The sequence below is a fragment of the Dermacentor silvarum genome, chromosome 7 (assembly GCF_013339745.2).
Source record: "Dermacentor silvarum isolate Dsil-2018 chromosome 7, BIME_Dsil_1.4, whole genome shotgun sequence".
In the NCBI taxonomy this organism is placed as follows: domain Eukaryota; kingdom Metazoa; phylum Arthropoda; class Arachnida; order Ixodida; family Ixodidae; genus Dermacentor; species Dermacentor silvarum.
The window spans coordinates 4,680,398-4,698,684 of NC_051160.1; the positions used below are offsets into that span (position 1 = coordinate 4,680,398).

Here is an 18,287-nt window from a genome sequence, read left to right on the forward strand (position 1 = left end):
TTCATCTCCATTGACGTCATACGGAACCTCACGGCGACGGCGACGCCGACGGCAGAAATCTGCTTTTGAGTGTCCATATAATTGCTATCGCAATAAAAACAAAAATAACTGCCGAATATACCTTTGTAGTTCCGAAACCAAATTTTCCACTTGCTATAAGATATTAAGATACCGACGTTGTAGAAAGTAGGCTGTGAAGAATAAATAGCGCCTCAATCGTTCGGCGCGCTGAAATAGAAATCTGCACTTGCTCTTGCAGAAGTTTCGGATTCACAACGCCGTGTCAATCGCATCCAGGTGCTGCGCGAACACTGGCGGCTATAATTTAGCGTGCATTAAATCACTGAGTGACTCGATCGACGACATTGCACTTTGGTTGAGCATTGGGGTCGGTGTCAAAGACGGGCCATTGTCAATATCATCGTCACTGCTGCTGCTGTCGTTGCCTCCGTTGCACAACACCGCCATCTGTGGCGACAATGATCGCCCCGTCGGAGATCTCTTCGTAGAACGAGGCAGAACTATCTGCGCTCAGAAACTCCTCCATCGAAGCACCACTTATTTCATCGTCGGTAGCGACGTGCTCCTAGAGTTCGGTAATGTCAGCGGCTTCCACCGTGTTGGTTTCGCCCAGGGGGGTTTCGTCCTGGCGCACAAAGCCTGCCTTTTCCATTGATCGGCATGGCCACTGCTTCTAGCCTTCATGATTGTGGCGCTCCCGGTTTTCATATTTGTCGATATCATCGACTGCGTGAGCTCGTACTTTTTCGAGTCTCGCAAAATTTGATGTTTCGTCTCGAGAGGTGCAGCTTTGCGCTTTGTCGGCGCACCTCCCGCTGCGCTTTTCACGCTCGCTGAGAGAGAGACAGCTTATGTTTTTTTTTTTTTTCCCGCTCATCTTCTTTTCTATGGACACTCGCACGACTGCCGGCAACACTAGGCAGCTGGTACCATCTTGTGCATGCTGCGCAAACTTGCGATGCTCTCTGTCGCTTTCGCAATTGGCGCACGAGCAGGATGCACCGCGCGGTAATGGCGGCAGATACGAACTCACGTAGGCAAACTTTTCACCCGTATCGGTTAATGGCAACTGAGGAATACAAATTTCACGATTATTCTGCATGAAAAAAGCAGCCCAGAAGCAAAATTTCGGTTGTTACATTCGATATGCGGTTAATAACTGATCGTTATATATGCTTTTTTTTTTCCTCATAGCCCTAGTGAATAAGTTGATACCGTTAAATCGACTCATTGTTATCACCGATATATCGTTATATGTGGTGTCGTTATAAGTGAACTGCACTGTATCTGCTCATAATCTACCCTGCGATTCGCACAAGGGCTGGATGAACAATCGCAGGCAAAATGCAAAGCCAGATATACTTGTGCTAACACTACAAACTAGCATGCACACACACACAAACACACACACACACAAACATACAGACAGACGGACACATGCATGCACAGGTGTGCAGCCTTATGCCTCACAGCGTTGCGATGGCATCAGAAGCAGCTCCAAGGCTTTAGAAGCATAGGTCTTTAGCAGATCATTGGCAGCATCTCTGGTGAAGGGAGAGTGATTGTTGTCCAGGAAACTGGCCGTTGCCTCAAGAGACCTTCCTACCGAATCCACCTGACAGGACGTGAAGAGGATGAGCTTAATAAGTAATGATGCCAGAAGTTAACTAAACATCAAGAGTAAATATAAGCATAGCACTTTTGGCCATGCAATTTCACATTATACACGATGAGTGAATACGGAAGGCAACATAAGATCTGTATTTAACATGGGTAATTTTCCTCGTTCTCGGACTAAAATCAAGAAAGTGCCAGAAGGCAGATTCTTCGTCATGCAAACTACACTGCAGGCAGAAAAAAGTGAGGTTTTAACATTTGCAACTGCAGGGACGCGTAATTTGAACACAGATTACGTACTTTATTTCATATAGGGGTACCAATAGGTCTGCAAACTGTAAAACGATATTGTTTAAACAATCTCGTTTAAACAGAGCAATCTGTTTAAACACAGAAAAGAACGAAGAAAACAGGCACAGGATACAGTGCGCTATCCTGTGCCTCTTCGTTCCGTGTCACACTGTTGAAAAAATCTGCTGTTTGACAAGATGTACCAACCAGCCCAAATGAACACGCTGCTAACTTGTGAATACTTTGTTTCAAACAATGGCTTTACAACTTAAATTATGAATAGTTAAATGTCGATATAACAAACATTAATATAACAAAATTCTCGATATAACGAAGTAGTTAACTTTTCATAACCTTGTATCCATAGAAAACCATGTATTTAGAACCTCAATATAACAAAGCATGCTTATAGGTGATTTCAATATAACGAAATTTCACTGCTCCCACCAAAGGAATACCGAGACAATAAATAGAAACTTCCGCGAACGCAGATGGTCAAATGATTGAATTACAAGCGGCTGCTTGCGAACACACCTCTGAAATCACAAACGCGCGCCGCGCGACAAGAGCGACCGCCAAAGTGGAGCAGCTGCGTCATGTTCTGTATAAAGCCCAAGTGCGCTAAGATCTTATCGCGCCCCGCGTACTGGGTGCGCGGCTGCGTATGCGCTCAGCCATGCTTACAGCCATGCGCAGCTGCGGCCGCACTAGAAAACGAGACGCAAGCCAACTTAGTCCCCACGACGCTATCAACCGTGGGGGCGAAGTGGATACGAAAGTGTGGCTGGCTTCGCTTAATTTGCACCGCCAATGTGATGATATCGTCGACGTGGCATATAACCGTATCATTCGTTGCAGACTTCGAAATTCAACAAAATGAATTGTTTTCTCATTCAAATTTGCTTTTTTCAATTGCCCGATAATTTGGAAAATATTGCGGCCCCTTTCCATGTAAGAAAAATCGATCGGTAACTGACTGTACTTATTTGCATTAAAGGTCGAATTTCAATACAATGAAATTTCGATATAACAAAGTAAATTGCCGATTTTACCGACTTCGTTACATCGAGGTTTAACTTACAATCAAAAGAAGGAAGAAAAAAAAGGGTGCAGCTGTTAAATGTAAACAGCAAGCAAAATAATTTCCTAAACAAAGGGAGAAGATATGAGGCCATCAATCCTTTACAAAATCATCAATTTCGTTCACATTAAGCAAAAGGAAATCCACAAGATCAAGAGGCTCACCTCTGCATTCATCAGCAGCATTTCAAGCAGCAGTGCAGGATCGTTGACAAGGCATGAGTAACTCTGCTGCTTCTCTGAGTCTATGCACATGTACATCTGAAAAGTGACACCAGGACGTACTACTGAGAAGTAAGCAAAAAAAAGTCTATATAACTACCTATAGGGCTCTTAACTCTTATGTTACCCATCGATAAATTGGATTGACAGTTTTCCTGCACGTTCTTAAACATTTTTGCTGGAATTTTTCTTCTAGCAATGCCATCCACTGCCTGAAATCATGACTGAACTTAGCAAAAAAATTATGGGGTTTTACGTGCCAAAACCACGATCTGATTATGAGGCACGCCGTAGTGGGGGACTCCGGAAATTTGGACCACCTGGGGTTCTTTAATGTGCACCTAAATCGAAGTACACGGGTGTTTTCGCATTTTGCCCCCATCAAAATACGGCCGCCGTGCCCAGTATTCGATCCCGCGACCTCGTGCTCAGCAGCCCAACACCATAGTCACATGACTGAACTTTAACTATTGGTCAGATTTGACAATTTTTGGCAGACTGGGAAGGGCGGAAAAATAAAGCTTCGACTGTAGGTATCGTCGAAATTAGCCTCCAGTTCTCCTAGTGCTTTCTCAATAAAAGGACGCAAAATTTGCGCTTTGGTAGAATCAGCAACATAATTGTTAAATGACAGCAGCAGTGACGACACAGAAGCTTCTCTCAGGTTGTTAATTTTCTAATGCAATGTCTAGGCTGTTTTAACTATGTCTAAAACAACGATAGAAGCTCATGAATGTGTGGTATTTTAATTATTGTGTTCGACTAATATCAAGTGCAATTTTATTTTTCCCCCCATGGGTTGCTTTTATCCATCAGCGTTTCGACAGTGTATGTACAAATTATTACAAGCTATCCTCCCCATCATGTCAAATTTTCAAACACACAAAAGCACACAGTTGATTTTATACCGACCTTTGACCAAAGCTTGGCTAGCAGTCTCATCTCTTACATTTTGAACACACAAAAAAAAGAAGAAAGAAATATTATATTCTGGGTTTTACTTGCCAAAACCATGATGTGATTATGAGGCCCACCATAGTGAGGAACTCCAGATTAATTTTGACCACCTGAGGTTCTTTAGCGTGCATCCAATGCATGGTACACGGCCGTTTTATTATGATAGCAATTATATGGACAGTTGAAGCGGATTTCTGCCGTCGCCGTGAGGTTCCGTATAAAGTGCAAGGGCGATAAAATCATGGCCGCGCGTCGTATGCACAAGTGAAAGTGCGCGGGGGACGCGAACGCACGGCGGAGAGCGAACGCGACTACCGTCGGGCGAAAGGCCGTGAGGGTATGGAAGGTAGGGAGGCGGGGCGACGCTGTGCTGCGGCACCAAATGCGTATCTTGCAACCGGGCGCAAGGGGAACTGGCCACTCAATCTCCCACGCGAAAGCAAGAAAGCGGGAAGGCAGCGCGGAAGGGGGGGGGGGGGTGGCAGCTTCTACTCTGCTAACAACAGCGCTTGTGCTTTGCCCGGCTGTGGCGGTCGCCCGCACCGTCTCTTAAAAGCATCTCCACACGGCTCTGACCTTTGTATGTGCTGTGCATTCGCCACTCAGTTTCCGTTGAAGCAATAGACCGCAAGAACCTTCACTTGCTGCGGTCGCTGCGCTTGCTGCCAGCATTTTGACAGTAGTTGTCTGCGGTCATTGAGTGTGATCTATTTATGCTTGCTTGTGCGGGTTGACACCACACTTGTTAATTCAGTTTGTAAGCGAATGTGTCCAACTTTATTCAGCCGATACAACTACTATCCCTGCTCCGAATAGCTCTCTACTAATTTGCTATCGCAATTGATGCTTCGCCTTTCGGGCGAAACCGACATTTTTTTTTTTTTTTTGCATTTCACCCCCATCGAAATGCGGCCACCTTGGCCGGGATTTGATCTCTTGCCCTTGGATTTGGTAGCGACATTTTGAACAGTGCCTGTGCACAAGTGCCCTTATTCATTAGTGCACAATATTCTGCAACACTCCACATTACTGTACAATACTGTACAGGAACCGAACAAAGCATGTGGAGGCTCCAATGCCAGTTGAACGCACAGGACCAGCTTGTTGCACAGAAAAGGTGATCGAACACGATTCTCAAGTATGGGGAGGCTTCTGCATGCCCCCTGATCTGAGAACCATTGCTTTGCAAGCCTAAAGAATGCAGGAAAAAAAAAATCAGGTGCCTGCTTCAGTGAGTAAACACAAATGCTCCCTGCACAATAGTAACTTACCCAATTTTCACATGTGCAAAGCTACTGCTTTTCTGCATAGCATGGGCATCACTGTAGCTAGTATTGATGCCAATATATATATATATATATATATATATATATATATATATATATATTTTGCGTGGTATGACTTACAAAAGTTGGGAACTATGTGCCAGGCACATATACTGTATATTTCAGATTTCTTTTACTCTCAGTACTTATACTGAAAATAGCTAATTGTTACTTTCTTTCATGGTCCTTGAGACACTTCTTTGAAGTTTCACAAACGAATTCTCAAAAATTGTCTGAGCAATTATTCCTGCTTTACATCCATTCAAAACACCAATGATCAGGCTATAATTTTATGTATTACGATAAATGTTGCTGCTGCTAAGTCCTAAAAAAAAAATCTATCAATAAAGCACCAAAAATATGCAAATTTCTAGCAGTAAGAAAAGAGTTAACAGTAGTATAAATCCATAATTATTAGAATTGCACGTGAGTCATTCAACTAGAGTCACTGGCATAAACATGGCAAGAAGTCATGAAAAACTTTATGAGCACTGCTATTTCATGAGTAATAAATTTCATGAAGTAGAGATGAATGCACCACCTAAATAAAAGAAAAAGACAAGTAATCATCCTACTAACACGTCTGCGCAGCTACTGTACTTAGTTTACTGTACTTAATTTACCTAAACAAAGCAAGTAATTTATGGTTGATTTATTATACTATCAATTCATGTGGTTCAACATACGAAGGCAACACTGAGGCTATGCGAGGTGCTGTAGTGCAGGGCTCAGGGTTAATTTTGACCACTTGGGAATCACTAACATGAACCTAAATCTAAGTGCAGAATCATTTTTTGGACTCTGCTCCAATCGGAATGCAGCCACAATGGCAGGAATCGAACCCATGACCTCCTGTGCATGGCCACTGCGCCATCAAGGTGCGTAGCAAGCAATTTACGAAAAATGTGTTTAATTTACTGGTGCGCATGATTTGCAATGTGGCATTTTCAGGAAATATGTCCCAACTGGTGTGACTGGACAGCGTGAAGTGTAGCATGTTACCCTGAGCCCCATTCCTGTGCGCTGATATGAGATCAGCTCGACGTCCATGAGGCAATCCCTGTAGCTCGCTGTTAAATGGTCGAGCAGCAAAATCTTCCCCTCTCCGTTCGGGAGTCGGTCAAGCACCCTTTGCCAAAGGGAAAACGCCTCACCGTCTTTGCTCAGTCCTTCAGTGAGCTGGTTGAAAAAGATGTAGAGAATGTAGAGATTAAAAATTTAAATAGCACCAGGTTTCTTCTTTTCTTTTTTAACGGAATCATTAAATATCACCTATGACAGACAGCACAATTCTAATCTTCGAGCTCAGGTGCTAGACTGAACTGGACATTACTTGTACAAGAAATCGAAATGCATAATTGACTAACAAAACTTCACTAATTGAAATCCTCAAGGTGCATCTACTTGGAATGAATTTTAAGACTAGCACCAGTTTTGAGATGAGCACCATCAGAATTATGGTAAAAATGTACTGTTCCACTTATTTAATAAAATGCCTTTTTATGTACTGCAGGACAATATTAAATGGGACAGCCATATATATCACCAAACAATTTATGAGTGCACATCTCGAAACTGAATTCATCCTCAGAATTTGTTCCATGTGGATATGCCTAGCAAACACACAGCTACAATCTGTAAATTGAAATTTGTGCCCAAAGGTTCTTCATTGTAAAACTAATTAGTAAAATTGCGTTTTAGTTAATTACACATTTCAACTTCTGCAAGTCATGCACACCTCTTCGAGCAACCAGCTCAAACATTAGAAATCTGCTATCCGGCATAGATAATGTTTAAAACTCTGTTAGGTCTTAGAAAATACCCTATAGTATATGTATTTGGTCACACTGACAAATGAATAAAATTTGTAGGACATCAGCATGTAGAGCAACTATTCAAAATCTGTAAAGAGAAAGTGATCACAGGAAGCCAGGTACTTGAAGTGATAAACAGTGAGTAAACAAGGGAAGCGTCTATCTGGAGCCACCATTGGCGAACAATGCCAATGTTTGCATTTGCCAGCAGAGCCAACAGCTTGTTGCTTTGATGAAGACAAGTCCCTTTTTAGAAATGTTAGCTCCAGGTTGATGCTTAAGTTGTTCACCCACTAATATTACAGATTGGTGTCCCGTACAGTAATTACCATGGAAATTTTAACCTGTAAGCAAACCCTTGGCTACCACTGAACTCACATTAAGCATGCACATTGTGCCATGTCATCATAATCTTTTATATGAAATGAACATGCATTTTTTTCTCCTCTATTTGTACTTCAAGTAACACAAATGAACAAGTAGAGAGTTGTTGACATAAAAGGGTAACACAAATGAAAAACTTAGAACTGTTGAATCAAACTAGTACCTAAAGGACTTCCAACTCAATAACCCTTATAAAAATACAGAAACGAGATTACAACAATGTGCAGCTTGAAAATAATTGCACACACCACTTAACAGCTGTACACGTGAATAAAGTACAACCATAAATTAAAACCTAATTACAAAAGACTGACTTCTTTGCAAGTGGGTGCAATTTCTATGTAAAGCTAGAGTGTACTAGAATGGGGGAGTGGGTCCAGCAGATGCCTTAGCAAGCGGCGAGAGTGAAGCAAAAAACACGGAAAATGTGGCGGCGCTGCCGTCACCTTCTTCTGAATCTCCGGCCAATAAGCGTTGGCTCCCACTGTTTCGGCAGCGCTCATTGGCTGAGGCGAGCTCACGGGCTGAGTAGCTGTCGTCTGCTCGATGCACCGGCGTTGTTGCATCGTTTGCGTTCTTTCCACCGCTCTTTTTCCATTTTATTTACAATAGATCGGTGGGGAATAATCTCAGTGTTATCGCCACCGAGTATCCGCCTGTCAAAGCTCCATGCAGCTGCGGTAGGGTCTCCGACGCGACAAGCATCCAGCCGGCGAACGGGGCCACTCATTCGGAAGAAAGTGACGGTTGCGCCACCTGGATTTTCCATAAAAAATGCCTCAGCTCAGAGCCCTCATTGGACCCACTCTCCCAATCTACTACACTCTAGTAAAGCAATTATTGCTGCTATTTACCTAGCATATCTGCAGGAGTACAAGTAGTTATAAGCATAGGTCAGTCCTTCTATATTCACGACACCAAATGAGAAAGTTACATTTGCAAGTGTAAGCATGATCACATAAAGTCAACCTATCTTTAATTCATAATGTTTAGAAAAAAAAATCAAGTTGTACTCATTCCAACTTTGCCACATGAACGAGAAGCATGCACGCAGACAGTGACAATGAGCAAAGAATGATTGGGATCAAAACTGCTTGTTAGGGACACTCATGCCTGAAAAAGGAAGAGTACAAATTGGCAGCAGTAGCAGCAATGTGACAGCACTGTCACTAGCTGTCAGATTGAATGCCTCAGCTAAGGATCAGCCCTCTGGCCAGAGCACAACATCTTGCACTTTGGATCAGCCAGCAGTCATTGCAGCAATTCGATAAAGTGCTACGTGCGTCACGTGCATTTGATAGCAACAGGTTTGTCATAGAAAAGCTACAGTTAAACCTGGATATAACGAAATTGACAAATTCCCGAAAAAATTCGTTATAAAGAGGATTTCGTTATATGCAGGTTCGGCACGAAAATTCGAAAATTCGGCTCATAGATATTCGGTATAAAGTCCAAGGGCGATAACGCAGTCGCCGCGCGCCGTATGCTGTATGTGCGAGTGAAAACGTGCGAGAGGAGCCGACGACGGCGTCTGAGGGGACAGCCACGCTAGCGGCAAAAAACGCGCGCGTCAGCGCCTTGCCGTGAGGCCACCGTGGCAAGCGCATCTCGCCGCGCGGCAGCATGATAAGATCTACCGCGCTCTCCGAACGAGCGAGCAACACCGCGAGCGCTCGTTGTTTCATGCGAGAGACGACGATCGTCGATTGAAAACCCGGCGGCGGTCCGGTTGTGATGGCTCCGTGACGTCACCCTCGTCGCTCTTGATTGGTTCTTCATCTCGCGGCATGCGGCATTTGCCGCAGAAATGGGTCTCGAACCCATTTCGCACGGCACGCCGCAATACCCCCGATTCCTGCCGCTTTTGCCGCGCACGGCATGACGCGTTGCCGCGCGTTTTTGCCGCGTGTTTTTGCCGCTAGCGTGGCCGTACCCTAAATCTCGCGCGCGGAAGAAAAGCAGAGAGGAAGCGCGCCTTCTTCCGTTGCGCTCGAGGCACCGGCGAGGGAGCGAGGGGGGAGGGATAGCGGGGTGGCGTTGTACTGTACTCTGGCATCAACTGCGTACTGCGTGGCAACGCGCGGTCGCGCGGGCCGTATCTTGAAAGCGATCTGCGTTGGGGCAGAGTCTAGCAGTGTAGATGCGTCGGCGGCTCGTAGCTTTGTGCTGGCTGTGTGTTCTCGGCGCTCAGTTTGCGTTGAAGCGATAGACAACAGCACTCGCTTCTCCAGCGGCGCTTCCACACGCCGCCAGCGTTTGAAAGCGCGTCTCCGCGCTCATCTAGTGTGATGTGTCACAGCGTGTACCAGCGCGTCGGCAACATCAACTGGAAAAGGAGAGAGTGCCGGCTTGGCGGGCTAGACCAGCTGCAGCAAGCCGCAGGATCAGGTTTGAATGAAGGGAGGGGGAAAGGTCACGCCCGCGGTGGCAAGATCGCCGGGTCGAGGGATGCAGGCCCGCCTCGCACACGCACGCACGCATACGTGCGCTCGCTTCGCATTCCGTCGCGGCGGAGAAGGTGCTTCCGGTTGCTGCTCGCGCAAAAATGACAAAATTTGGGCCGAAATCTCTAGGTTGTCGGAGGAGAAAATTCGTTATATCGAGGGGGTCTCCTGCTGCCACTTCGTTACGTAGAGGTCTCAAATACATGTGCTTCTATGGAGTAACGGTGGGGAATAGAAAAACTTCGTTATATCCAGGAATTCGTTATAAGCAGGTTTAACTGTACAACAATCAAGACATAATAAACATCTGGTACTGCATAGAATGTTTAATTCAAGAACAAAACTTAAATGTCGATAACAGACTAAAAGGAAACATGGTAAACAATGATGGGATAGTAAAAGTACAAAAATGACAGTGAATGCAGCAACATGGCATGTGAGTAGGCAAGCACACACAGAGTTAAAAGTATGTAATTAGATACAACTACTAGTATTTTTGTGCAGCGTGTGCTGAGAATTTGCGAGAAATGCTGACCTTGAATGCTGAATGCGACTTGGGCGGTGACTGCATAAGCAAGTGGAGTGCCTTGAGTTCGGTCACGATCTGCAAAGTTAGAAATTTTGTGACACTGTCTCTGTTAGCACAACAAAAATGTAAGCAGACATGTCAGGAGTGCAGCTTTGTTATGGTACGCTGAACATAACACTACTGTTTATATCATCATCATCATCATCATCATATGTCCACTGCAGGACAAAGGCCTCTCCCTGCGATCTCCAGTTACCCCTGTCTTGCGCTAGCTGGTTATAATTTCTACCCGTAAATTTCCTGATTTCATCACCGTGCCTAATTTTCTGCCATCCACGAGTGTGCTTCCCTTCCCTTGTCACCCATTCTATAACTATAATGGTCCACCGTGCTACACATGACACGTTCTGCCCAGCTCCATTTTTTTCTCTTAATGCCAATTAGAATATCGGCTATCCCCGTTTGCTCTCTGATCCACACCACTCTCTTCCTGTCTCTTAACGTTACGCCTAACATTTTTAATTCCATTGCTCTTTGTGCTGTCCTTGCTTGCTCTCGAGCTTTCTTGTTAACTTCCAAGTTTCTTCCCCATATGTTAGCACCAGTAGAATGCAATGATTGCACACTTTTCGTCTAAACGACAGTGGTAAGCTCCCAGTCAGGATTTGGCAATGCCTGCTGTATGCACTCCAAACCAATTTTATTCTTCTGCAAAATTCCTTCTCATGATCAGGGTCCCCTGTGAGTAATTGACCTAAATAAATGTACTGCTTTACAAACTCTAGAGGCTGACTGACGATCCTGAATTCTTGTTCTCTTGCCAGGCTGTTGAACATTATCTTTGTCTTCTGCATATTAATCTTCAACCCCACTCTTAAACTTTCTCGGTTAAGGTCCTCAATCATTTGTTGTAATTCGTCCCCGTTGTTGCTGAACAGGACAATGTCATCTGCAAACCGAAGGTTGCCTGAGATATTCGCCGTTGATCCTCACTCCTAAGCCTTCCCAATCTAAGAGCTTGAATACTTCTTCTAAGCATGCAGTGAATAGCACTGGAGGTATCGTGCCTCCTTGCCATAGTTCTTTCTTGATAGGTAACTTTCTACTAGCTTTTCTTGTGGAGAACCAAGGTAGCTGTGGAATCGTACATATTTGCCAAGATATTCATGTATGTCTCCTGTACTCCTTGATTACGCAATGCCTCTATGACTGCTGGTATCTCTACTGAACTAAATGCCTTTTCGTAATCTCTGAAAGCCATATAGAGAGGTTGATTGTACTCTGCAGATTTCTCGATTACCTGGTTGACGACATGGATGTGATCCATCATAGAATATCCCTTCCTGAAGCCAGCCTGTTCTCTTGGTTGACTGAAGTCAAGTGTTGCCCTTATTCTATTGGAAATTATCTTGCTGAATATTGTATACAATACTGAAAGCACGCTAATGGGCCTATAATTCTTCAATTCTTTAACATCTCCCTTCTTATGGATTAGCATAATGTTGGCATTTTTCCAGCTCTCTGGTACACTTGAAGTCGTGAGGCATTGCGTATAAAGGGCAGCAAGCTTTTCAAGCATGATCTCTCCTCCGTCTTTGATTAAATCAACTGTTATTCCATCTTCTCCTGCTGCTTTTCCTCGGATCATGTCTTGCAAGGCCCTTATAACTTCATCACTAGTTATAGAAGGAGCCTCTGTATCCTGTTCATCACTACTTCGAACGAAGGTACAAGCGTGACTGCTTTGGGTGCTGTACAGGTCAGTATAGAATTCTTCTGCTGCTTTTACTATAAAGTAAAAGCAGTGCTGATGATATTACCTTGCTTATCTTTCAGTGCATATGCCTTGCCTTGTCCTATGCCCAGTTTTCTTCTCACTGATTTCATGCTCTGTCCATATTTTACTGCTTCCTCGATCTTTCCCACATTATTTCGAAAATCCTTTATTTTCTTCTTGTTGATCAGTTTTGACAGTTCAAGTTCTATCTGGTCTCTTGAGTTGGACATTTTCATGCTTTTTCGTTTCCTTTTTAGGTCCTTTGTTGCTTGGGAGAGCTTACCTACTGGTTGTCTTGGTGCCTGACCTGCCCCTTCAATATATAAGATTGAAAAGTTATGTAGTATAGCACTGTATAAAAGTTACTTGTATATCACTGTACGAGGTGTGTTCAAAAAGTATCACACCTTTGATCAGCAGAAATACATTTATTCATTATGACGTACAAAACCCTAATCCACTTCAAAGTAGTCTCCTTGGCAATGCACACACTTCTCCCAGCGCTCCTGCCATTGTTGGAAACACTTCTCGAATGCGTCTTCGTCACATTCTGCATGATGTCTTCTCTTGACTTAAATTGTGTTCCTTTCAATAGCATTATCAGCTAGGATAATGTCTGCCAAGAGTCACACGGAGACATGTCGGGAAAGTGGGGAAACTGACGAACCACAGGAATGTTCTGTTTGGCGAAGAAAGTCTGAATCAGATGTGCAGAATGGGCAGGTACGTTATCATGATGGAGCTTCCAAGTTTTTGCTGCCCACAGATCTGGTCGTTTGTGCCGCACAGCACCACGAAGGCGACCAAGGGTCTCCTGATAGTATTCCATTGTGATGGTTTGGCCTTGTGGTGCGTACTCATGATGCACAACCCCACGGGAGTTGAATAAAAAAGTCAACATGACCTTAACATTGCTGCGGACCTGGCGTACTTTTTTTTTGCCCTCGGGGACGTTGGATGTTTCCACTGTGACGACTGATCTTGGTTTCTGGGTCGTACCCATAAAACCACGCCTGATCCTCTGTGGTCACGGTGTTCAGAAAGTTATCGTTATAACTGTTGGACAAATAAAATTTATTCCTACCCTATCTTACTGTTTGCATTGCCCAGCAGGTCCTGTGCGATTTCAAGACGGAGTTGCTTCTGCTCCATTGTTCTGCTCGGTACGAATTTCGCGGATACTCTCTTTACGACCAAATCCTCGGTCAAAATTGAATGTACTGATCCAATGCTTACCCCTATATCGTTCGCAAGTTCTCGGACTGTGACGCAGTGGTTCTCCATGATCACTGTGATGTGACAGTCTTCCATGACCAAAGTCTGCCCTTGCTCAATGACATTGTTCAAAGCGATGTACGCTTTCCTAGGCTACTTGGTGTGTTGACATGATGGCATGACGTGTTGATATGAGATTGATGAAATGAACATGTAATACTATTTAAAACTTAGTTCCTTCAGTTCTTAAAAAGTGATGCTCCAACCAGCTGCATTCCAACGACACAAAGTTTGTGTACTAATGCAGTTCACTATCCACTGATGTGTGGCTACCTTTGAAGCGGTTGTACTACTCCTTTATCCGTGAGGTGCTCATAGCATCCTCCCCGAAAGCCTGTTGAATCTTGCGAATGGTTTCCATTTGGGTACGCCCATTGGCAAAATTTGATGCAATATCGCTGCTCATGCAGTTTCGTCATTTTACAACTTACTGGAATCCGACAAGCCCTCAGTACACACCCTCACTCATAGGCCGACTGCCAGCAACTGACGCTTTCTGCAGGCGGAAAAAAATTTATGCATGCGCATGAATGTCCCCTCCATATCTCCACCAAAGAAAGCCTCCCACACTTCATTGGTTTACGTGGGAAAGAAGTACAATATTTTTGAACACGCCTCGTATGCACTCTGTCAATGTTATGCTGACTTAAAGGGGCCCTGAACCACTTTTTATCGAAGTGAAAAAAGGCATTTGAAGTGAAAATAGGCTATTTCAGAAATACTTTGTTGCAAGAAGTAATTCATTGCATTAAGCAGAAGTGGAGTTATTGGCAATCAAACATGGCCTCCGCTGTGTTCGCGTTTCTTTTTCAATGCCTTGCACTGCGAAGGCTACGGTCAAGTGGGGCAGAATCATAAAGCTCCGCCTGAAATATCACTGTGGCGCGCAGCTCAAATTTAATTTTGAATGTTAACGTAGACGCCACAACTTCCGATTTTGGTGCCTACGACGTGCTAAATGTACGCCAAACGCGGTTGTTCTCAGTGAGCCACAGTACGCTTAGCCAGAGGACTCGTGGCAGCACCCCGCGGCGGCTGCAGTGTAACCAACTGCAGTGACCAATAGCAGCCGCGTATGGGAATGTGCGTTTGGCATATGTTTACCGCGTCGTAAGCACCAAAATCTGAAGTCGTGACATCTACATTAACATCCAAAATGAAATTTTAACTGTGCGCCATGGTTATATTTCGAAGGAGGAGCGTTATGGCCCTGTCCCACTCCACCGTAGCCTTCGCAGTGCAAGGCATCGAAGAAGGAATGGGAGAAAAAGGAACAGGAGCACAGCGGAGGCCGTGTTTGATTGCCAATCACTCCACTTCTACTGAACACAATGAATTACTTCTTGTAACAAAGTATTTCTTAAATAGCCTATTTTAACTTCAAATGCCTTTCTCCACTTCAATAAAAAGTAGTTCAGGGCTCCTTTAAGAAGTGATGCTCCAACCAGCTGAATCCCAACGACACAATGTTTGTGTACTAAGAACAGCACTGCTTCACGAGGCAGCCATTGTTGTGTGCACTATGGTGCATGAAACAACAATAAACCAGCAGCGAGGTGAAATATTATTTGCACATAAAAAAAAAATGCCAAAACCATCCAAGACAGTGTGACTCATACCGCACACAATAGTGCACTATCGCTCTCACTGTTTTGGCATTGTTGATGGTGATATGGTGATGTAGTGTAGTTTTGCATGTGGGGGGCTATGAAGTGACAATAAATGCCCAGCAAGACATACCGGGTGCGTGAGGTATTTGAGAACACTATTCCTTATCGCCATAGACACCAGCAGGCTCATCATATCTACCTAGGCGTGCGGCTTCTTGGTTGACCCCTAATCATTCATACTGCGCAGTTCGTTCAAAGATGGAAGCATACAGGTTGACGCAGGAAATGAAATGCCATGCAGTCCTCGTCTCCCTGGCCGCACACCACCGCAACTTGGAAATTGCCACATTTCTGAACGTAGCGAAGTCTTTCATTTACAAGGTGTGGACAGAACTGACGTGTTTTGGCGGTGACGTGGCATCTGTGGTGAAAAGGAAAAAGCACAGTCAGCAGTCAGACGTCGTCAGAACCCCTGATTTTCTCCGGCGGCTGCAAGTCATCGTGAGTGACAACCCAGGGAAGTTAGTGCGGGCCATTGCAAAGGAGCTCCAAGTTGCAGAGTCGACTGTCAGGGTCGCTGTGCATGAGGACTTGAGGTACCATTCCTATGTCATGAGGAGGAGGCAATTCAGGTACGATAAAACTCGGGAGAATCGTCTGCTCCGGTCAGCAAGCTGAAGAGACCTGAGGAGCCTGGAATGCTCTGGATTTTTTCAGATGAAAATAACTTGGACCAAGACCAAAAGGTTAATAGCCGTAACAACAGGTGGCTTTGCACAAGCGCTGATGAGGTGCCTACAGTGATGCACACAAAATTTCCATCGTCTGTGATGGTCTAAGCTGTCGTCAGCAACAAGGGTGACATCATGACGCCACACTTTTTTGCAGAAGGTCTCCGCGTCAATGCTGCCGCGTACATGGAGGTGCTTGCCACTGTTGTAAAGCCCTGGATTGAGGCTGTTTCGAAAGGAAGACTTTATGGCTTTCAGCAAGATTTGGCTGCCGCCCACACCGCTTCCGTCACCCAGGAGTGGCTGGCTGGCAGCTTCTACAACCATGTCACTCCCAACTTGTGGCCTCCTAGTTCTCCAGATTCAAATTCGCTCAACTACTACGTCTGGGGCATCGTTGAGAGAGAGGTCAACAAACAGCCACGTAATACAAAACACTCACTGAAGGCCGCCATTGCTGACTCAATGGCCAACATCTCTAAGAACCACCTGATCCATGCATGCAGCAATTTCCAAAGCCGAATTGAATCGGTTATTGCTGCAGATGGCGGATTCACTGAGTAATTGTGGAAATAAACCGCAAGACAAGTATTTCCAAAAGTTTGGTGAAATTATGTCTATTTTTGCTGCAGATATTCTTCTCTGCCTGAAGCCAACATTGTGTTCTCAAATACTTTGTGCACCCGGTACTTGTCTGTTCTATAGCATGCTTAATTTAAAGTACCAGCATTATAAATATAATTTTATTTGCTGCAAGTTCCATGCATCAGAATTAGGGGTGCATTCCATTCACCCTTGCAGGAAGAAATGTGCTGCCTAATGCATATGCAAATTACTGTACATACATGATGAGATGCCAGCGTAAATGTTCCATTAACATCTTAATTACCTGGTAAGCATGTTATTAGATGTACCTAGTGTGGCTCCAATATGGGAAGCCTATGCCTTTGTGGGGCATGAAGGCAACATCTTGCACACTTGCCTGTCTGATGATGATCGAGAATATACTACTACAGTAAAACCTCATTGATTCAACTGTCATACATTCGGAAAATCGGACAATTCGAACTCGTCCTCTTGTCCCAGCAGGCTGTATGCATTATTTAATGACCGTCGCGTCCACAGCGACCATGGTCTTGTTCACAGCAGTTACGGCAATTTCGGCAATTCGGTTAATTTGGACATTTCTTTCGGTCCCAAGAAATACGAATTAACAAGGGCTTACTGTTGCTGCCAACTGAAAATAATGATAACTATGTTCAATTTGTGTTGTCCAACGTGTGACAGCAAAATGCTAAGAAAGATTGACCAAGAAGTGTGTGTAAAAAACCCCCAAGGTGAGATTATCACCAAAAATTTGATTCCCAAGCTGAAGGCTTCGGTCAGGTCAAAATGTGAAGACCACTGATAATTGAAGTGGGTTCTCTTCGTTTAATAAACAACAGCATAAAGTGGAATTTGTCAGTTTTTGTTCGATGCAATGGCAATTATTTTGTACTTCACCATATTATCCATAAATATCCCTAATTAACTAACTAAATCAACAAATATACCAGCCAGATGGTACTGAATGGTTTGAAAAGTGACGTACAGTCAAACCTCGATATAACGAACCTTGATTTAACGAAATTCGCGATGTAACAAACTATTTTTATTTCCCCATCTTAGTTCTATTGAATTAACGAAACCTCGATAGAACAAAATTCTTGGTATAACGAAGTTTTTGCTGCAAATACACTTTCGTTATATTCAGGTTTGACTGTATTACAAAAGGAATAACAATAATTGGGAACCTTACCTTGCAGCATTCCGAGCCAACAGTGTGTAGGTCCGACCACCGGCTAGCAATGTCATATAACGAAAACTTGGACAGCTTCTGCAGAACAAAAAGGGGGTCAGATGCTGACTTTAAAGCTATGTCCTTCCAGGTGCAATGTTGTTCCTCATCACCACATCTCATCAAGTTCTCTGCAATCTGTGAATAAAAAACAAAACATAATTAATTATTTAGATAACTCTGAAGCTAACATACATTGTACAGAAAGTGTATACCAGATAATCTTGATGATAAGCTGTGAAAGAAAAGAAATAAAGGGATTTATAGAATAGCATATTGCGCGAAATGATGTGTGATCAGAATCACACGAATTGAACAGGGTATTTGGAATGTTCTCTGCTGAGAACATGTAAACATAGTAACCGTAACTTAT

The 18,287-nt window shown here is 44.0% G+C and overlaps 1 protein-coding gene across 1 annotated transcript in view; it reads right to left on the minus strand.

Annotated features, from left to right (window-relative positions):
* Positions 1–18,287, minus strand: part of LOC119458414 (zinc finger FYVE domain-containing protein 26-like) — a 90,486-nt gene that overhangs the window by 43,230 nt on the left and 28,969 nt on the right. Inside the window, exons 13-17 of the mRNA XM_037720252.2 lie at positions 17,876–18,052; positions 10,691–10,759; positions 6,516–6,692; positions 3,175–3,270; positions 1,492–1,636 (exon numbers count right to left, since the gene is read on the minus strand). Of these exons, the coding sequence (XP_037576180.2) occupies positions 1,492–1,636; positions 3,175–3,270; positions 6,516–6,692; positions 10,691–10,759; positions 17,876–18,052 (664 nt within the window). The remainder of the gene's footprint in view (positions 1–1,491; positions 1,637–3,174; positions 3,271–6,515; positions 6,693–10,690; positions 10,760–17,875; positions 18,053–18,287) is intronic.